The 22,571-nt window shown below is 44.5% G+C and overlaps 1 protein-coding gene across 4 annotated transcripts in view; it reads right to left on the bottom strand.

Annotated features, from left to right (window-relative positions):
• mamdc2a (MAM domain containing 2a) overlaps positions 1-22,571 on the bottom strand; it is a 144,737-nt gene that overhangs the window by 92,257 nt on the left and 29,909 nt on the right. For all 4 annotated transcript variants that reach the window (XM_087995816.1, XM_043716618.2, XM_087995803.1 and 1 more), the window contains one exon: positions 11,047-11,303. In XM_087995816.1, the coding sequence (XP_087851942.1) occupies positions 11,047-11,303 (257 nt within the window). The remainder of the gene's footprint in view (positions 1-11,046; positions 11,304-22,571) is intronic.

The following is a 22,571-nucleotide window of genomic DNA, read 5'->3' as shown; positions in this document are numbered from 1 at the left end:
ACTATCACTGTGCTAAATAGGACAGACTTCTAACAGATCTAGTAACTCAAGACTGGGTATCCATGAGGTGCTGTGGGCCTTAGCAGCAACAGAATTATTCTGCAGCACAACCTGTAACCTCATGGCCCGGCATATCTCCCACTCAACCATTCCCATCAAGCCAGGGGATCAACCCTGGTTCAATGGAGAGAGCAGGAGGACATGCTAGGAGCAGCACCAGACATACCTGAAAATGAGGTGTCAACCTGGTGAAGCTACCAAACAGGCCTACCTAGCATGCAAAACAGCATAAACAGCAAACTACAGACAAATTTCAGCTATCCTGCAACCAACAGATCAGACTGAAGCTCTGTAGTCCTGCCACGTGATTGGTGGTACATGATTAAACAACTCACTAAAGGAGGAGGATCCACAAATATCCCCAACCTCAATGATGGAAGAGCCCAGCAAATCAGTGCAAAAGATAAGACTGAAGTAAATGATCCATTTCAATCTCCTCCAGTGGTCCCCAGCATTACAGATACCATAGAATAATCATAGAATCCCTACAGTGTGAAACCAGCCCATCACATCCACACTGACTCGCCAAAGAGTAACCCACCCAGACCCATTCCTTGCACCTATTAATCTACATTTACCCCTGACTAATGCACCTAACCTACACATCCCTGAACACTATGGGCAAGTTGGCATGGCCAATTCACCTAACCTGCTCATCTTTGGATTGCGGGATGAAACCGGAGCACGTGGAAGAAACCCATGCAGACACAGGAAGAATGTGCAAACTCCACACAGACAGTCACCCGAGGCTGGGATCAAACCCAGGTCCCTGGCGCTGGAAGGCAGCAGTGCTAACCACTGAGCCACTGTGCTGCAGTCTTTAGCCAATTCAATTCACTCCACATGATGTCAAGAAATAGTCAGTTACACAGGATACTATGAATGCTATGAGCCCTGACATGATTCCAGGAATAGTACTGAAGCACTGTGCTCCAGAACCTGCGACTGCTGGCCAAGCTGTTCCAGTACAGTTACAACACCAGCATCTACCCCGCAATGTGGGAAATGGAGTCTATTCTCAATCATTGGTAGTGATGGAAGGGGTTGTCAACAGTGCTATCAAGCACCATCTGCTCAGCAACAACCCTCTTAGTGATGCCCAGTTTGGGTTCCACCAGGGGCCCTCAGATCCTGATCTCATTACAGCCTTTGTTCAAACATGAACAAAACAGTTGAACTCCAGAGGTGAGGTGTGTGTGACAGCCCTTGATATCAAGGCTGCATTTGACCAAATGTGGCATCAAGGAGCCCTAGCAAAACTGGAATCAATGGGTATCGGAGGCAAACTCTCCAGTGGTTGGAATTATACTTGGCATATAGGCATGGTTGTGGTTATCAGAGGTCAGTCATGTCAGCTCGAGGACATCTCTGTAGGAGTTCCTTAGGGTAGTGTCCTAGACCCAACCATCTTCAGCTGCTTCATCAATGACCTTCTGTCCATCATAAGGTAAAAAGTGGGGATGTTCACCGATGATTGGAAAAGGTTCAGCGCCATTCACGATTCCTCAGATACTGAAGTAGTCCGTGTTCAAATGCAACAAGATCTGGACAACATCCAGACTTGGGCTGACAATTGGCAAGTAACATTCACACCACACAAATGCCAGATAATGGCCAACACCATCCACCCTGCATAATTGCTACCACAATTATAAGCATCCACTCCCTACATCTCCAACGCTCAGTAGCAGCATGTGCATTATCTACAAGATGTACTCTACATATTCATCAAAGATCTCCAGACCATCCAAACCCATGACTACTTCCATCTAGAAGGACAAGGACAGCAGATGCATGAGAACACCACCAAGTGCAAGTTCCACTCCAATCCACTCACCATACTGACTTGGAAAGGTACTGCCATTCCTTCACTATCGCTGAGTCAAAATCCTGGAATTCCCCCCCACAGGGAATTGTGTGTTAACCTACAGCAGTGGACTGCAGCAGTTCAAGAAGGTAGCTCACCACCATTTTCTCAAGGGCAAATAGGGATTGACAATAAAAACACTGGCCAGCCGGCAATGTCCATGTCCCACAGATAAGTTTTAAAAATCCCTTCTGGCCTTATCACTGTTGTTTTAAGATCATGGAGATAGCAAAGTGGTAAGACCATGATAGGGCCTTACCATTAAGTATATATGTCCTGCTAATATTTGCTTTCCCAAAATGCAAAACCTCGCATTTATCTAAATTAAACTCCATCTGCCACTCCTCAGCCCATTGGCCTATCTGATCAAGATCCCATTGTAATCTGCAGTAACCTCCTTCACTGTCCATTACACCTCCAATTTTGGTGTCACTTGCAAACTTACTAACTATACCTCCGACGTTCAGTTTACTTGGATGGAACAAATTGGGAAAGACTGTTCACACCATTGGAAGGATTGCAAACTAGAAGGCACAGATTTAAACTAAGAGCAAAAGGAGCAAAGGCAACAAGAGGAAAAATGTTTTCCATGTAACAGGCGGTCAGCATCTGGAGTGCACAGACTGAGAGTGTGGTGAAGGCGGGTTCGGTTGATGATTTTGCAATGCAGTTCGATAGTTACCCGAGAAGGAACAATGCACAAGCTTATAGGGAGAAGGCCGGAGAATAACATTACAGGTGAGTTGCTCATTCGGAGAGCTGGAGCAATGGCACTATGGGCTGAAGGTCTCCTTCTGTAATGCTGCAATTCTATTATTTGGTTTTTCTTTGAGTCAAAAAAGTTAATTGGAAATTCGAAATGATTTGGTAAGGAGTGAACAAGGAGAAACTGTTTCCACTGGCAGGAAGGTCAGTAACCGGGGACGCAGGTTCAAGATAATTGGCAAAAGAACCTGTGCAGGCATGAGGAAACATTTATTTTACACAGCAAGTTATGATGATCTGGAATGCACTGCCTGAAAGGTTAGTGGAAGCAGACTCAAAAACTAACCTTCAAAAGAAAATTGGATTTATATTTAAAGGGGAAAAAACCCAGTGCAAAAGGGAAAGGGAGAGGATTGGGTCTAACAGGACAACTCTACCAGTACGTGCAAAATTAGCCAAACTGCCTCAGTCTCAGCTGCATTATTTTATGTTTTCAGCAAAGGTTGCAGGCCTTTGATAACCTGCAGCTGAACAATGGACCTCTGGGATTGAGAGCCCACAGAGGATTACTCCATATCAGCGAGTTCTTCACAAACAACAGATGACAACCAGGAAGGTGAATGGATTCACAATACTGCGAAAGCACTAGATGTTTCCATCCTGTCCTCAGGACTTCGATAGACCATCAAATGTCCGGTAGCTAGCTGATCTGAGCACCTGATTGCACTAAAGCATCCTGGCACCAAGGCATTCTGGGATAGTGGGCAACAGCAAAGTGAGACAGGAGGCCAAGACTCGTCTCTTCTGACCTTACCAGCATAACTTGGATCAACTCCTGGTCAGGAATAGGCCGAGTTACATTGTAAAGGAACTTTGGGAAATGCCAAAACAGCTGTGCTTGGGGGCAAAAGTGTGAAATGTGGAAGGGTGCGGGTTATCTAGGCACAAAGAAACAGCTACATGACTAAATCTTGTTGGTGTATACTTCCAGGCTTCTTGTTATGTCAGTATAGTCATATTACTAGACTGGCAACCTAGACTTGAACTGATGATCCTGAGATATAAGTCCCGATCCCAGACGCTTAGTGGAGAATTTAACTTAGTTACCTTGGTAAATCTGAAATAAAAAGCTACTGGTGATGGTGACAAGAAATTAGCTTGCTGTATAAAACAGTATGGTTCACCAATGTCCTTTAGGAAAGGAAATCTTACCCAGTCTGGCCTATGCGATGCCTGAAGCACTTTAATATGGTCTAACAAACTCACCAAGACTATCTCAAGGAATATGCAATAAACACACCCATTGAATGAAGAAAGAGGGTGACTGATCCTGCCCACATACAATTGTTCATTATGCTTGAGCCAATCAGGCCAGTTGCTTATCTATGGCATGAAGGTTTGATTCTCTCCTTGACGGACATGCTTTTATCCCATAAGATTTCCCCTCTCATCAGACCAGTGGACACTGAAGCCCTGGTCACAACTCACTGCCTCCACCAAGTAATTCAGCAACAGTAAAGGGTCAAACTTAAGAGTCTGTGAACAGTTCTGCTCCACTCCTTAAGCTATTGGAACAGCTTTTCAAATTCTGATTGCAAAATAATTTCAAACTCCCACTGAGTTAGAAAACCACTGGTTGTATTTTTAGAGGCAGCAGATGTTGAATAATTACAGTATGTTGGTGGCAACAAAAAAAGGAGGAGGAACACAGTATATTAATTTGAGTAGTTATACCTCTCCGTACCATAGAGAGACCGTTCAAAATAAAATTAACTTGTTTTGAATCAGGGTAAAGGTAATGGTTGATCTTTGAGCCACAGTTTATCTACAATGTTGGCATAAATATCTGAGGGAACCTAATGTGTGTGTTCCCAATGATAGCCAGCATCTTTCACGCAACTCAGAACATCTGCAACATCCGTATTCATTCCAACAGAATCCCTTAGAGCAGTAAAGGCTAAAGTGGGGATGTGACAGAGGTTTTGACAATTAAGTGTTTTGAATGAGGTTGCCAGGATTGGAGGGCTTGAAATATAGGGAGAGGCAGAATGGGCTGGAGCATGGGAAGCTGAGGGGTAACCTTATCGAGGTTTATAAAATCATGAGGGACATGGATAAGGTAAATAGACAAGGTCCGTTCCCTGGGGTGGGAGAGTCTAAAACTAGAGGACATAGGTTTAAGGTAAGAGGGGAAAGATTTACAAGGGACCTAAGGGGCAACTTTTTGATGCAGAGGGTGGTGCCTGTACGGAATGAGCTGCCGGAGGGAGTGGTGGAGGCTGGTACAATTACAACATTTAAAAGGCATCTGGGTGGCTTTATGAATAGGAAGGGTGAGAGGGGTATGGGCCAAATGCTGGCAAATGTGACTAGATTATGTTAGGATATCTGGTTGGCATGGACAAATTGGACCATAGGATCTGGTTCCAGGCTGTACATCTCTATAATTCTACAACCCTAAATAACAAGTAACTGTTGCTATTGGGAGGGTCAATAACCAGAGGACGCAGATTTAACAGAATTGACCAAAGAACCAGAGGGGAGTGAAGGCTAATTTGTTGTCACACATTAATTTGCTGTGATCTGGGTATGGGTGGGGAGGGTTGAAGCAGATTCAATGGTAACTTGAATTAAAGAGATATGGACTCTTTAATAGAATGTCTGGATAGGGTAGTTGGCATCTAATTCCAGAAGTCATGGGTTTGATTGAAGGTTAAATTATTGAATCTGTAACCCGGAAACCAGGACTAATGATCCATGAATAACAGTCTATATCCCATTGATTTTAACTAATTGGAATAAGCAGAAAAATAACAACAAGCACAAAACTACTGGGTTGTCATAGGCTCTCTGCCTGTATTGCCCGAAACATCGATTTTACTGCTCCTCGGATGCTGCCTGAACTGCTGTGCTCTTCCAGCACCACTAATCCAGAATCTGGTTTCCAGCATCTGCAGTCATTGTTTTTACCTAGTTGATTCTAACCCTACTGTGAATCCTCTTGCAAGGATGCCTGCCTTGAAGAAGTTTTCCTCCTCTCTCTATAAGAATCTCAGACTCTATGCTACTTTCTCCCCACCCCCACCCTCCCCTCACTTATCTCTCCATCCTTCAGGCACTCTGCCTGTATTCCTGATGAAGGGCTTTTGCCTGAAACGTCGATTTTACTGCTCCTCGGATGCTGCCTGAACTGCTATGCTCTTCCAGCACCACTAATACAGAATCAGACCCATCTGGTTCACTAATATCCTTTAGGGCAGAAAATCTAACGTCCTTACTCCATCCATTCTATATGGGACCCCAGACTCACAGCAATGTGGGTAACTCTCAATTTTCTCTGAAATAATCTAGCATCCACTAAGTTATATTCAAGGTAGCAGCTCACCACTTTCTCAGTGTTAAAATGGGAATGGGTAATAAATGCAGGCCTTACCAGTGATGCCTGCATCCAGTGAATAAGAGAAATGTATTTTCTGACTCCAAACTTTCTTATCCTCAACAAAAAAGCAACAACAACAAAAAGAACACCTACAGATGTTGGAAATTACAGAATGCTGCAAACAGACTGTTTCCACTTTCTCAACTAATTTCCTGAGCTGCTCGTGAGGTTCCTGCCGCGGGTTTGGCATCAGGTTCTGAAACGACGAACCTTGGCTTCTTTATCCGTTTCGTGATGTTACCAGAATGTAGTAAAGTTCATTTAAAGCGTTTAAGATGGACTATCTTTTTTAACTTAAAAAAAGAAAGCAGTTGAGTGACATTCGTCAAATATTAAAAACATATTTCTCACCATCGAGATGCCACCAAAACTTTGTAGATTCTGACCGCAAAATCGACATGCCACATAAATTGGCTTCAGATTCCTACTGAATTAGGAAGGGCCTTGTCAGAAATATCTTTAATTACCATGAGATGGAAAATCCATGTTGGTGCCATGTTTCATGTTGCTCAACTTTTATATCTTGCAGTTGTTTTATTTACCCTTTCCTTTCTCACACGACCTGACTCACAGTCACAATAGCACAGAAGGAGACTCTTCAGTCAATTCAATCCATGCTGGACTTTCTACACAGTAGAGTCGAGAGTGTGCTGCTGGAAATGTTCAGCAGGTCAGGCAGCATCCGAAGAGTAGGAAATTTGACATTTCAGACAAAAGCTCTTTCAAGACAGTAGTCCAGCCAGTCTCACTCTTCTACCCTATCTCTTTAGTTCTGCAAATTTATTTTCCTCTTATAAACATCCAATTTCATCTTGAAATAATTCATCAACTCTGCTTGCACCACTTTTGCAGGCAACTAGTTCCAGATCATTACAATTTTCTTCCTAAGAACAGTTCTTCCTCATATGCACCCCGCCCCCACCCCACCCCACCCCCATCAGGAAATTAAAGTATTGGTTACAACTTGAAAATGAATTAGCAAAATGAAATAGGAAAGACTCCATATTGAAAATATTGCACTCTGACTGACTGAGGGCATGGTGATCGGGGAAGGGGATACCTGAGGTAAACCACTTTGTTTCCAACCATGAGGTCACCATGAAGGTCCCACCTTCTCAACCTTGTCTCTTGCCTGAGATATGATGAGCCTCAAGTAAACTCACTCTCAGTCGTCTCTCTCTCTTTCTCTCTCTTTCTCTCTCTGATGAGAGAGCATCCCTATAATCCTCTAGGGCCTTGGCAACTACTATTACCCACGGGAGGATATAATTTCCTTAGAAATAGTGCAACAAAAGTTTACTGATCTGATTCCTGAGACTGGAGGTCTGTCCTAAGAGGGGCGAGAGTAGGAAAGCGATAAAATATTAAGAAGATATTTCTCAGATTGAGATGCCACCAAAACTTTGTAGATTCTGACCCTAAAGTCTACATGCCACATAAATTGGCTTCAGATTGCTGCAGAATTAGGAAGGGCCTTGTCAGAAATATCTTTAACTACCATGAGATGGAAAATCCATGGGGCTTGAGAGAATCAGAATCTCATTGAACTCTATAATATTCTTAAAGGGCTTCAAAGTGTCGATGTAGAGAGACTGTCACTCTAGATGAGGAATCTTCAACACAGGGGTCGCAGTCTCAGGCTAAAGGGTCAGCCATTTTGAACTGAAGGAACAGCACTTTCTTCAGAGGGTTTTATAATCTTTGGAATACTTCTCCTCCTCAGATAGCAATTGACAGAATTGACAGAATAATAACTGACAGAAATTAGAAAATACTTAAGGAGGGCATGGAGGTGAGGTAGGAGTGTGGAGATGATGGACAAGGTTACAATGATTTTGTTGACTGGAGCAAGCATATACAATGAGCCATAAAGCTCAGTACTGAAGCATTCCTGAGGGACAGATCCGTATGCCTATGTTTACCAATGGCATAGACATCATGATGCATTAAGTCACGGAGACTGGAGCATAAAATTACTAAGTGAATTGGTAGATTAGGGGAAGGGGAAAAACTGGCAGATGAATTTCAATGCAGGCCAGTGTGAGGTCATTTATTGCAGAACAAAAAGTATTCATCTGAATGTTAGTTATATAGTTAAAAAGCTAGAAAGAGTGCATGTCCAAAGAGGTCCATGTACACAGATCCTGACAATGCTGTGGTCAGATCTAAAAATAATCATTGTGTTATATAAAATGCTAGCCCATATATCCAGAGGACTAGAACATGGAAGGGAAGGATGCTTTGCTGAAGTTATACAAAACTTTGGTTACACCACACTCCATGTTAAGCTCTTGGCTCTACGCCTTAGAAAGGATACATTGGTCAAAGGAGTGCAGTGCAGATTCACCAAAATGTTATCCATGTTCCAAAAAGATTAAATTAAATTAAATTAAATTAAAAAGAACAATTATGTGAACCAGGCTTCTTCCCTGAATGTAAAAGTTTTAGAATCAAAAAGTGCGATGTTGGAAAAGCACATTCGGTCAGGCAGCATCTGAGGGGCAAGAGAGTCGACATTTCAAGAATAAGCTCTTCATCAGGAATGCTTATGCTCAAAACATCAACCTTCCTGCTCCTCGGATGCTGTCTGACCAGCTGTGCTTTTCCAGCACCACACCTTTTGACCCTGATCCCCAGCATCAGCAGCCCTCATTCTTTCCTAGTAAACATTTAATGGGTGAGTTGATTGAGGATTTTAGACTCTTGAAAGGAATTGACAGGGTAGAAAGAGGGAAACTGCTTCTGTTGATATTGAGGAGTTTTAGGCAAAGGTATAAACTTAATCTCGAAGAGGTTAGGGAACATTGCTTTGCACAAAGGGTGAGATGTGTGCAGTCCTCTCCCACAGGTAGTGAGGTACACTTGATGCTACCTCAATTAATTGTTTTAAGTCTGAGATGGAAAGCTGCTTGCTAGCTAAAGGTTATGGAAGCAAGGCAAATGGAAATACAAAGCTGCCATATTTCACTGAATGATGGAACAGGCTTGAGGGGCTAAGTGGCGTCCTCCTATTCCTATCTGGAGATCAGATGTGAGTAGTTGAACTGGGCCAATTCACAGGAAATGGACATTGGGGGTAATGATTCTAAGCAGACTCCCATAATTTACTCAGTGCAGTTTGTCTTTGAGTAATAACACAAAATGAGAAAACACTGCCATTCCTCACAACAGTGGCCATCTTGGTTTAATCTTGCCTTCTAAATTTCTGAAGCCAAGATACCACAAATCCTAACTATTAGGCTGTACCCATCCATTAAAAACACTGGCAGGGTAGGATCTGCTGAATTACATAGCAAAATGCTTATTTTTATTGCGCCTTGCACAACATCAGGACATGTCAAACTGCTTATAGTCAATAAAGTGTGATTGAAGTGCATTCACCGCTTTGGCAGAGGGAACGTAGAGGCCTATCTGCACACAGCAAGATGTCACAGGCACCAAGGTGAGAGCAAAGGCAAAAGACTATTCATGCTAGAAAGCTGGAATATAAACAGAAAACTCCAGAAACATTCAATATGTCTGGCAGCATCCATAAAAAGATGAAATGGCAGAGACAAGAGCAAGAGAGGATGACTATTAGGCCCATTTCTAACTCGTCTGGAAAATACCCATTTACAGATGTAACATTGGGTCTAATGCTCCAGATGAATCTAATTGAGCTGAAATAATGTTTTTCTCCATGGCTACTGCCTGAGTAACATCTGGGGATTATATGCCCTACTGGCTGAGTAACATTTCGGGATTATATGCCCTACTGGCTGAGTAACATTTGGGAATTATATCCCCTATTTGTCAGAGTAACATTTGGGGATAATATCCCCTATTGACGGAGCCAACAGAAGGTTTACCCCTGTAGCTTCTGGAATTGTCTCATTGTAGCGACATTGCTTTCCTTTTTTGAGAAAATTCTGAATGCAGAAAGACAATCTGATCAAACCAGCCTGGTAATTACCCCACTGATCTCCAATTTATAGAGTCTTTTTTACTAGATGATATCCCTAGGTCTGTCAGACTACAGGAACTGAAAACTTGGGAGATAAGATGATGGTGGTATTGGTGGTAGTGGTGGGGGTCATTTGGGATGAATAATAGCTTCTGGTAGCTGCTTTCAAAGCCAATGCAAAACTTGGTAGGGAGGTTAAAGCACCACACAGTGGCTAAAGCAGTAGTCTCAAAGCATTGCTCACAATTGGATTGAGAACAGGAAAATGTGTCTAAATTACTCACTTTTCAATAATTGGAGCATCCCCTCAAATTATAATCAATAGAAATTGCTGTCCTGTTGATTTAACCACTGGAGGTTTGGTATTACTCAGTTGCGACTTGAGCATATGTTACAGCATCAGTGCTTCCCTTTGTCAGCGTAACAACAGCAAAAAAGGAAAGAATATCAAGCAAAGCTAAGCACCAAGTCATGTGAGGAGATATTTGGAAGAGAATTGACCAAACAGATAGCTTTTAAATAGTATGTTAAGGAGGAGAGAAATATGGAAGGGCACAGGAAGGAATTCCCAGACAGTACAGCACAAAAAGCTGCCAGTAATAAAGCAATGAGACCTGGGACTGTCCAAGACGTCAGACGTAGAGGAATATGGAGATCTTAAAGGTTTGTGGAATGCAGCATGTTACAGAGATAGAATGGGATTGATATCATGGAGGATCTTGTGCACACAGGGAAAGTTACTTTCCCATTGCTGGACTGCAAAGCCAAGAGACAACCAGCTGAATGGAGCTTGGCAAAAATTAATGTATAGAGTTATGTGTGTGCTCATGTTTGCAGAAGGCGGATGGTTGGGAAAGTGGAATATTGGAGCAGTCAGGTGTAAATGTAACAAAACATGGATAATGAAATCAGGAGCAGGTGAGCCAAGACAGAAATCCCAAACAATTAATAGCTTAATGTAACATTTTTCTCGATTCTTAACTTGAACAGTTAATTAGGAGAGCAAGCTGTCTGCTTGCACAAAGCAGGTACCTTGGATTTTTCCGTTATGTTCCTTACACCGATACTAGCAATTTTCCAGCTGTCAGAGGGCTCATTAGCAGACCACAGTAGAAAGTCAAAGCTGTTTCCTTCTGGTCGAAAGTACATATTCAGTCTTCCAGAATCTGTGCCAGTTATCTGATATACAAGCCTCACGCAGCTTTCTCCCAGAGCTTGCAGTTCAGGACTGGTAAGGAGGCCCAATTTTCCATCGTGATGGTGAGAGCCTTCAATATAGATGTAGCGGCCTGAAAAACAAGGAGCACGCCGGCAATCAGTGAACTCTGGAGCAGCAATGGACTTATACATTTTACCAACATTGCTAACTTCAGGCTTGACAGGAGGAACTCCTCTCCCTGTCCAACTCTGCACAAATCTCCATAGGTCAATGCAACACTGAAATGACAAAAAAGCAAACAAATTATGTCAGTGTAGGGAAATGCTTAAAAATTTGGAGAGTTGCTGCTCAGTGGTGCTGATATTTTCAACATACTTTGCTGCAGGGTTGGAGCACATAGCAAGAAGGAACATGGCGTTTTATTTTGGCTTGAACGAATCACCAAGATTAATTGCACTTATATCCAGCTGTCTGAAGAGGCTCTTCAAATCAAGTTTTTTTTGTGAGAAATGCCACAGAAAGGCACCTTCCAAAATGTTTTGAATTTTTTTAATTTAAAGAAAACTGACTTAACTTCAATGTTCCCAGAGCTGCTGCATGTTTTTAAAACCATTCTAGGGGATTTAAAATTCTGTTGCTCATGCATAGTGGCCTTGACTAAAAACGCAGATTTTCTTTGTAACAATTGTTTTACTTAAACTGTATCAAGTTATCATTTTTAGATAGGTCAAGGATTATGATTCAAAGCAATTATTTATCAAGGCAATTACATTATAAGACAATGCCTGACTGAGCTGGTATTGATAGGTTCAATTAGACTCAAATAAATTGGAGTAGAAACTTCAAAAATAATGGTTTTACAGAATGGGTGCAATTATGGATGGAATTCATATCCCAATTGCTGATAGTGCTCAATGCAGAAACCCAAATTTCTGAGTGCTGTATACCAAGTGTTTCTGGCTAGTGGCAGCCTGCTCCCCCCCCCCGACCTATCACCTTCATCCCCTCCCCCACTCACCTATTGTACTCTAGGCTACTTTCTCCCCACCCCCACCCTCCTCTCACTTATCTCTCCACCCTTCAGGCTCTCTGCCTGTATTCCTGATGAAGGGCTTTTGCCCGAAACATCGATTTTACTGCTCCTCGGATGCTGCCTGAACTGCTGTGCTCTTCCAGCATCACTAATCCAGAATCTGGTTTCCAGCATCTGCAGTCATTGTTTTTACTGCTTAATCAGTACCTCATCTACTACCTTAAATATTCACTACTTCCCCCACCGGTGTGCAGGGGCAGCAATGTGTACCATCTCCAATTTGCACGGCAGCTACTCACCAAGATATCTTTCAAATTCGACCTACAGTGTCTTACCATCTTACTTTCAGGATTGATTCTGTTTGCGACAGTCCTGTAACTTTATCTTTTGAATTTTGCACATGTGCAGTATGCGCCTCCTGGCAGCCAGCTCATAAAACCTGAGCAGCATCCTTCCACCCCCCCACACCGAGGTGTTCTGGGAATCTTTTTGCCTGGAAGTTGTTCACTCTGCTTCTGCTACCCAAATATATTGCACTAGGATGTCCCAGTTTACTTTTAAATCAGGCAAAGCTGTGCTCATAGGACTCAATGGATGAATGGGAACTGTTATATGTGGATTTGAGTTTTTACTGTTTCTATATATCTAAAACAGAGGCATGCCGTTTTGCATAGGCCAAGAATGTTATGTTAAACCTTTATAAATCGCCAGTTAGACCTAAGCTGGAATATTGTGGGTACAATATGCTGGGGAGGATCTCAGGGCCTTGGAGAGGTTGCCCAGGAGCTTTACTGGAATGACATCAGGTTTAAGGAGCTTTAGTTGTGCACAGTAAACTAGAGAAACTGGGATCATTCTCTTTGCAGCTGGGAAAATTCAACAGGAATGTAATAGAGGTTATCACAATCATGAGTAGTTGTGCTAGGGTAAGTAAGATGGGCCTCTCTCTCATGGCAGGGACGGTCAGGAAGTAGAGGACATGGGTTTAAAATGATTGGCACAAGAAAGGAGCTGAGGAGAGGTTTTTTAAAAAGTGAGATGTTAAAATCTGGAATACACGGTTGGAGAAGGAGTTTTAACAATGACTTTCACAAGGGAAATTAGATAAATACTTGAAGGGTGGAAAATCTTAGGACTGTGGGAAAAGAGCAGAAGAGTGTTCAAAGTTTGTGAGAAGATTTGTAGCTCGGGTGCTCGTTGTGGTTCTGTTTGCCGAGCTGGGAATTTGTGTTGCAGACATTTCGTCCCCTGTCTAGGTGACATCCTCAGTGCTTGGGAGCCTCCTGTGAAGCGCCGGAGGAAACATCACAGAAGCGCTTCACAGGAGGCCCTCAAGCACTGAGGATGTCACCTAGACAGGGGACGAAATGTCTGCAACACAAATTCCCAGCTCGGCGAACAGAACCACAACAGCAGAAGAGTGTGACTAATCGAATAGCACTTTCAGAGAGGTGGCACAGAGACAAAGGGCTGAGTGGCTTTCTTCTTTACTGTATCATTCTATAAGCTCCCAAAGCTCACATCCTCACCTTGATGAAGACAAAACTCACCTAATCTACTATTCCTAATGTTACCTTATAGGTACGAAACTTAGCTTAGCATGTTTCATGTGCTGTAGTAAGATGGTCCGAGGAAGGTTATCAGACAAAGTGAACTCCACATTGTAATCATTGGATACCTTGGTGGCTCTGGATATTTCAAATGGGAACAAACACCCTCTCTAGAATAGAGTCATAGAGATAGACAGCATTGGAAACAGACCCTTCAGTCCATGACAGCCAGATATCCTAAATTAATCTAGTGCCATTTGCCAACATTTGGCCCATGTCTCTCTAAACCCTTCCTATTCATATACCGATCCAGGTGCAAATGTTGTAATTGTACCAGCCACCACCACTTCCCCAGACAGCTCATTCCATACACGCACCATCCTCTGCTTGAAAGAGGTTGCCCCTTAAGTCGCTTTTAAATTTTTCCCTCTCACCTTAAGCCTATGCCCTGTGGTTTTGGACTCCCACAGCCTGGGGAACTGATCTTAGTTATTCACCCTTTCCATGCCCTCGTGATTTTATAAACTTATATAAGATCACCCCTCAGTCTCTGACACTCCAGGGGAAATAGGTCCAACATACTCAGCCTTTCCCTATCGCTCAAATCCTCCAACCCTTCCAACATCCTTGTAAATCTTATCTGAACCCTTTCAAGTTTCACAACAACCTTCCTACAGCAGGGATTCAATACAGCATTCCAATGGTGACCTAATGGAATGGGATAGAGAGAGGCCTGAAGTAGGTGAATACCCAATAATGGGAACAACACTACAGAATTTTCTGGTAACATGGATTCAAATTCCACCAGAATAGACGATGACCTTTGAATTCAATAAAAGTATGGCAGTAAAATGGTAACCGTGTAATCACTGTCAATTGCTGCAAAAAACTCATCTGGTTCACTAAATCTGCCATCCTTACCTGATCTGGCCTACACGTGACTCCAGACCCACAGCAATCATGTTTGACTCTGAACTGCCCATAGGACAGTTAGGAATGGGCAACAAATGCTGGCTTTGTCAGAAATTCCAACACTCCACGAATGAACAGTAAAAACAGTGAAGTGATCCAACAGCAATACAATTGGATATTGATGACTGTTCCATTTCATAACTCAGTCCTGTTTGAAATAACCATTTACTAAGAACAGATAGCCCAGGAATTGTAACTTCTAGTTCCAAACAGACACTTAACCTTTTATGAGGTTTATAAAGAAGAGGTCTCCCATTTTGGAATTAGAATAATTAGAAGAATTATTTTTCACTGAGTGGGGTCTGAGTCTGTAGAATTCACTTCTCCTCAGAGTAGTGGACATTAAGTCATAGAACATGTTCAAGGGTGAATTGGAGAGATATTTATCAAGGACTGTGGGGGAGGAGAATGGAAAGTGGAGCTGAAGCCACAATCAAATCAACTATGATTTTATGAAAGGTGAAGCAGACTTGAAGTCCATATGGCGTGCTCTTCCTGATAATTCCTGTGAGCTATGATAACACAATGATTAGTAGATATGTTACTGGATGAATAACCCATAGGCATGGGCTAACCATCTCAGGTGACAAGTTCAAATCCCAGCATGCAGCTAGAAAATTTAAATTCCGTTAAGTGAGATTAAACATCAATCTGGATTTAGAAATTCAGTAATGTTGGACATGGAACTCTATTTGCTTCAGTACTGCCCATTAGGGAAGGAAATCTTCCCTTTATACCTGGTCTGGCCTACCTGTAACTTCAGACCCCAACAATATGGTTGACTCCTTAGCTAATGTACTCAGAGAGAAGGTGGTGAAGTGACTATTAATCCAATGGCATAGGCTATTGTGCTGTGGAACGTGGATTCAAATCCCATCACACCAGCTAGTGGAATCTGAATTAAATTAATACATTTGTAATTTAAAGCTAGTCTCTAGCAACTACTGATTGACACAAAACCCCCTCTGCTTCACTAATGTCTGTTAGGAATGGAAATCTGCTGTTTTTGCCCACATGTGAATTAGATTAATTAGATTTAGATTAGATTACAGTGTGGAAACAGGCCCTTCGGCCCAACAAGTCCACACCGACCCGCCGAAGCTAAACCCACCCATACCCCTACATTTACCCCTTACCTAACACTACGGGCAATTTAGTATGGCCAATTCACCTGACCTTGCACATCTTTTGACTGTGGGAGGAAACCACAGTCTGACCCATTGCAACATGGTCAACTTTAAACTGCCCTCTAAATGACCTAGCACACCAAGGGCAATTAGGGATGGACAAGAAATGTTGGCCTTGCCATCAAGGCCTCCAGCTCATGACAGAAAAAGTAAAACATTGACCTTGTGAGCAGCTGGTGGCTCAGTGGTGAGCGCTGGTAGCTCAGTGATTAGCATTGCTGCCTCACAACACCAGGGACCTGGGTTCAATTCTAGCCTCAGGCAACTGTCTGTGTGGAGTTTGCATATTCTCCCTGTGTCTGCTCCGGTTTCCTCCCATAGTCCAAAGATGTGCGGGTTAGGTGAATTGGCCATGCTAAATTGCCCCCTAGTGTTCAGGGATGTGTAGGTTAGGTGTGTTAGTCAGGGGTAAATATAGGACAACAGGGTAGGGGAATGGGTCGGGGTGGGTTATTCTTCGGAGGGTTGGTGTGGACTTGTTGGGCCAAAGGGCCCGTTTCCACACTGTAGCGATTCTGTATGCGGCTCAGGGTCACCAGTTAGAATGGGCAATAAACGCTGGCCTTGCCAGGGATACCCATAACCCAAGAGTGAATTTTTAAAAATACGATAATTTGTTTTAGCTGACCATTAATGTGTGTCAGACAATATCTCTAAACTTATTCAAATTGCCCATCTCTAAAATCTGCAAGAAGACTTGGCAAAAATAGTTTCTCAAAATATCCTGGTTGACACAACCCCAGAAAGTATTGCCCAGAACCATAAACACAAGAGGGAGTGTTGACAGCTGGGCTGTGATTTAACATAGTGAGAATAAGCAATGCCAATCCACAAAACCTTCACTAGACCATTACAGTGGGATCAAGGCTCGAGTTCATTAATATAGCCAGCCAGTCCATAAACCAGTGATATGTCGATTAACTCTCAGCTTCCTTTCTCAGTAAAAGCAGTTGGGGTTAAATGACTGCAAAACCGTGTCGAACAACTGATGTTTCTGGTTTAGACACACAGACTGTTTCTCTCACTGAGCCACAAAGACATGAAAGTCCAAAAGAGGGAGGGGGACATAGAGGAGAAAGAAGGGGGAGCAACGAGAGAGAGAGAGGGCCAGAGGAAGGGAGATAGAGGGGTCCCAGAGAGAGAGAGAGAAAGAGAGACAGAGAAAGTGAAGGATGGGGTTGGGGAGGGTGGGGGGTGGCCAGAGCAAGAGGATGAGGGAGAGGGAGGTGAGGGGAGGGACACAGGAGAAAAAGAGAGAGAGAAAGACAAACGAGAAGGAAGGTGGTCAGAGAGGGAGGGGGTCACAAAGAGAGAGAAAGACAAAAGAGAAGGCAGGGAGACAGAGAGAGGGAGGTGTAAGGAGAGAGGCAGAGGGACAGAGGCACAGCGAGTGAGGAGGTCAGAGAGAGAAGGGGTCACAGAGAGAGAAAGAAATGAGAAAGAGATACAGAGAGATAAGGAGGGACGAGAGTGTGAGAGAGAGAGAGAGAGAGACAGAGAGAGAGAGCGGCACACAGGGGGTTGGACAGAGAGAGAGAGAGAGAGACACGCACACGCACACACACATATTTTAGTTACAAAATTAGTGGTCTTAAAAGTACAAATAGTTTTCATAGATTGATATCAAATAAAGAGACTCACTGAAAATGCAATAAAGACCTGCATTTAGATATAGCCCTGACTGTAATAAAATATCCAAAAGTGCCTTGGAGGAAGATTATCGGACATTAAAGAAGACACGACAGCTCAGCTGATTGGAGAGGTAGGTTTTAAGAAGTTTCTCAAAAGAGAGAAAGGTGAAGAGCTTTAGGGAGCGGCTGGAGTGATGGAAAGCAGCAAATTGAAAGAATATTGAGAGCTCAAAGTACTGTAGACGTGAACGGGTAGATTCTAAGTTCACAAATATCTCTTTTACACTAATCCAAAGGAAACAGCTAGCAAGAAGTGTTCACCCCCTTTAAAAGGTCAATTTAATATCGTTTGACAAACATTTGCTTTCCCCATTCCATCTTTCTTCAGTGATTTTTCTTTCATTAGGAGCCTAAATTACTACAGTACCGTACAGTAAAGCCAGTAATCTATACTTTTTCGAGAACTGAAAGATGACTACTTCATATCAACGCAGCATTGCAACCAACACAGCTCAGTTTTCAACATATTTATCTAAGGTGTTATGTATCTGTAATACCTTTCTCTTCCTTACTATTTTAGTTAGTATTTCCATCCCGTGACTATCTCTTATATAGCTCACCTCCATCTCTGCCTCAGCTCACCTGCTCCTGAAACCCTCTCTGGGCTGGCCTTCTATATTCCACCCCCCTGTAAAACTGCACACCCAAAACTTCGCTGCTCATGCCCTAACTCTCAACCAATCCAATTGACCCATCACTCCTGTCCTTGGTGACCTGAATTAATATTTGGTCTGGGACTGCCTTGAATGCAAAATTATGATCTTTATTACAAATTTCCCCTTGGTCTCACCAGTCTCAATCTCTGTAACCTCCTTGTAACTGTGTAATAACATCCCCTCCAAACCAGCGTCTCTGCACTCCACCAATTCTGGCCTCTTGCACACTCTGAATGTTGGCTCCTGGTTTGAGCTGACACTGTGGATTGATCTGCTTCCATGTGTACATCTCTAAATTTCTCTGTCCTCATTGATTCCGCATACCATGAGGTTTGGATGTCAGGGTTCAGAGCTATACAACAGAAGCTGCTCTCAGGCTGTACTGTCCTAACTCGGAATGTGCTGTATCTATTAGTATCCAGCTCTCTAGTGTGTCAATAAACAATGATCCTGGTGTTACAACTCTCCACAGCAGTTCTTCCATCCTCTACTCAGAGTCTCGAAATCATGTCAAAGTTGCATCATCGTCTCATTAATACATCTGATTAGACTACTATTGCCTCACCTCTGGTAGCTGTCCCTTAAGCTCTGAAATTCTTCCCAAAAGCTATCTAAGTGGAATTTTCCCAGGCCCTGAACAATGTGGGCTGCGGCAAGAAATGTAGGAGAATCATGAGAGAATTGAGCGAGGCCTTTCTCAATGCCGGGAACAACAAATTGCTTAGTTCCGAAGGTAAGCTCTTGCCAGTGAGTGGCGAGACATCTATTAATGGGGATTAATGTTCAATATCACCCTCATTACAGCTTAATGTTATCCCATTAATTGGCAGGTTCCTATCACTTATTGGGTAAAACCTAGATGCTGAAAAATTACCAGCATGAAAGTCAGAGTGATTTCAGATCACCACTTGTTCCTCTGGACCACTATCCTGAACACCCACTACCAACAATTCAGGGCACGGTTGAGGACAGCACGTGCCAGCCTCACTGTACCATCATGTCATATTTCTAAACCACTTACACTTTAATGTGGCACTTTGGAGCACAGTGGCACCTTTCGTTGCAATATTGCTGTGAGGACACTGTGCCACAGGGACAGGCACCAACCTCACTAACTGGACCAGGCTGCATCCTGAGGCTCTCTCAATGCTCCTGCCTACCTGCATGACCACAGCATCCCTGCCTCACTTTACCTGGGTTTTCCTTTTCGCAGTTTGTCCTCTCAGCCAGAGCTAACAGAAGCACAAATTTCAGCCTTGCCACGCTGTTTAGTGCAGACAAGGCCAGGTAGCTTGTTATGGTTGTCAGCAGGGATCAGTCACAGGAGTGGGCATATGACTGGACAGCACCTTGCTACGTCCTTATCACACCTTCCCAAGGAGAAAACACACTGCATGTGCTTTGATCAAATGGCCGCATCACAAAGTCTAGGTTGGTGAGGGGGTAGCCATCAGTCAAGACCAGGGAGACATCTTTTCATCAGGGAGTCATCCTTTCAACTGACTGCACATCGTGCTCTCAGATCCAACCCTGCCTTTATTATCAAGCCTGCTGAAAAAGTGGTGCCGTTGTGGTATGGCCGACTGACCTCTACATTGCAGAGGCTGAGCACCAACTCTCAGGTACCTCCTCCTATCTCCCACTGGACCATGACCCCACCATGGCACGTCAGGCCATTGTGGTCACAAGGATCACTAACCTTATTTCTCTTCTCGGATGCTGCCAGACCCGATACGTTTCTCCAGCAATTTGTTTCTGCTTCAGATCATCAGCATCCCATTTTATTCCAATAGATCAAGTGTTACCTCAAAACTGTTAGCTCCATTGCTATTAGTTCTAGGAGGGCCTCACAAAAAAGTTGCAATGGTTTTCATCACAGGAATGGAGACATTGCAAAGCCTAATTAACAGCTAAATTGACCGGGCATCTTACCAATGCCAGATGCCAGTTTTGCAATATTAGAGTTGAGTACAACGATGGAAGATATTATTCAGGTGAATAAAGCATTGAAAAGTTTAAAAATAAAATGTTCCATTCTGCAATGACGATAATTTGTTTAGATTAGATTCCCTACAGTGTGGAAACAGGCCCTTCGGCCCAACAAGTCCACACCAACCCTCTGAAGAGTAACCCACCCAGTCCCATTTCCCTCTGACTAATGCACCTAATACTCTGGGCAATTTAACACGGCCAATTCCCCGAACCTGCACATCTTTGGATTGTGGGTGGAAACCAAAGCACTCAGAGGAAACCCACGCAGACATGTGCAAACTCAACACAGACAGTCGCCCAAGGCTGGAATCGAGCCTGGGTCGCTGGTGTTGTGAGGCAGCAGTGCTAACCACTGAGCCACCCACGTGATTGGAAGGTACCAGCAAATGCAACTTATTGTTTTCAGTAACATGCGAATGTCGGTGGTAAGTTCTCAACTGCAAGAGCGGTTTTAGTTTTTCTTGCAGGAAAAAGGAACAAGGTTTGGCCTTTAGCTTGTGAAGCTAAGAATATCAGAAGGGTACTAAAAATAACTTTAGTGGCAAAAACACTCATACTCTGCGAAGCAGTAGACATGGCACTTTCTTAGTGCAAATAGACAGAAGAAATAAAAAGGAAATCAGCAATACTATCCAGTGACTATTGTATCAATAATAAGTCACTTTGGGACAACAGGCACTCCTCAAAATGCATGAATGAGTAAAAACTGAGGATTGATATTGCAGTTTTTAAACAGATGCTGGAGAAAGTTTCCAAAAATTGTCAAATTCAAACTCTGAACCATGTAGGGACAGTCAGCGGACTGGAGTCCTGAGCAGAATGGGGACGGTCAGTGGGCTGGAGGGTGGAGTGGGGACGGTCAGTGAGCTGGAGGGTGGAGTGGGGACAGTCAGTGGGCTGGAGGGTGGAGTGGGGACAGTCAGTGGGCTGGAGGGTGGAGTGGGGACAGTCAGTGGGCTGGAGGGTGGAGTGGGGACAGTCAGTGGGCTGGAGGGTGGAGTGGGGACAGTCAGTGGGCTGGAGGGTGGAGTGGGGACAGTCAGTGGGCTGGAGGGTGGAGTGGGGACAGTCAGTGGGCTGGAGGGTGGAGTGGGGACAGTCAGTGGGCTGGAGGGTGGAGTGGGGACATTCAGTGGGCTGGAGGGTGGAGTGGGGACATTCAGTGGGCTGGAGGGTGGAGTGGGGACAGTCAGTGGGCTGGAGGGTGGAGTGGGGACAGTCAGTGGGCTGGAGGGTGGAGTGGGGACATTCAGTGGGCTGGAGGGTGGAGTGGGGACATTCAGTGGGCTGGAGGGTGGAGTGGGGACATTCAGTGGGCTGGAGGGTGGAGTGGGGACAGTCAGTGGGCTGGAGGGTGGAGTGGGGACAGTCAGTGGGCTGGAGGGTGGAGTGGGGACATTCAGTGAGCTGGAGGGTGGAGTGGGGACAGTCAGTGAGCTGGAGGGTGGAGTGGGGACATTCAGTGAGCTGGAGGGTGGAGTGGGGACAGTCAGTGAGCTGGAGGGTGGAGTGGGGACATTCAGTGAGCTGGAGGGTGGAGTGGGGACAGTCAGTGAGCTGGAGGGTGGAGTAGGGACAGTGAGTGAGCTGGAGGGTGGAGCGGGGACTGTCAGTGGGCTGGAGGGTGGAGTGGAGACAGTCCGTGGGCAGGAGGATGGAGTGGGGACAGTCAGTGAGCTGGAGGGTGGGGCGGGGACAGTCAATGAGCTGGAGTGTAGAGTGGGGACAGTCAGTGAGCTGGATGGTGGAGTGGGGACAGTCAGTGAGTTGGAGGGCGGAGTTGGGACAGTCACTGAGCAGGAGGGTGGAGGAAGACAGTCAGTGCACTGGAGGGTGGAATGGGGACAGTCAGTGAGTTGGAGGGTGGAGTGGTGACAGTCACTGAGCTGGAGGATGGAGGAACACAGTCAGTGAGCTGGAGGGTGGAGTGGGGACAGTCAGTGGGCTGGAGGGTGGATTTGGGACAGTCAGTGAGCTGGAGGGTGGAGTGGGGACAGTCAGTGGGCTGGTGGGTGGAGTTGGGACAGTCAGTGGGCTGGAGAGTGGAGTTGGGACAGTCAGTAAGCTGGAGGGTGGAGTGGGGACAGTCAGTGGGCTGGTGGGTGGAGTTGGGACAGTCAGTGGGCTGGAGAGTGGAGTTGGGACAGTCAGTGGGCTGGAGGGTGGAGTTGGGACAGTCAGTGGGCTGGAGGGTGGATTTGGGACAGTCAGTGAGCTGGAGGGTGGAGTAGGGACAGTCAGTGAGCTGGAGGGTGGAGTGGGGACAGTCAGTGAGCTGGAGGGTGGAGTGGGGACAGTCAGTGAGCTGGAGGGTGGA

This window comes from Chiloscyllium plagiosum, unplaced genomic scaffold (assembly GCF_037043375.1).
Source record: "Chiloscyllium plagiosum isolate Xiang-an unplaced genomic scaffold, Cpla_swu_hap1 HiC_scaffold_2, whole genome shotgun sequence".
In the NCBI taxonomy this organism is placed as follows: Eukaryota; Metazoa; Chordata; class Chondrichthyes; order Orectolobiformes; family Hemiscylliidae; genus Chiloscyllium; species Chiloscyllium plagiosum.
Note: the sequence above shows the minus strand (reverse complement) of the source record. Positions and strands in the feature narration are given on the sequence as shown.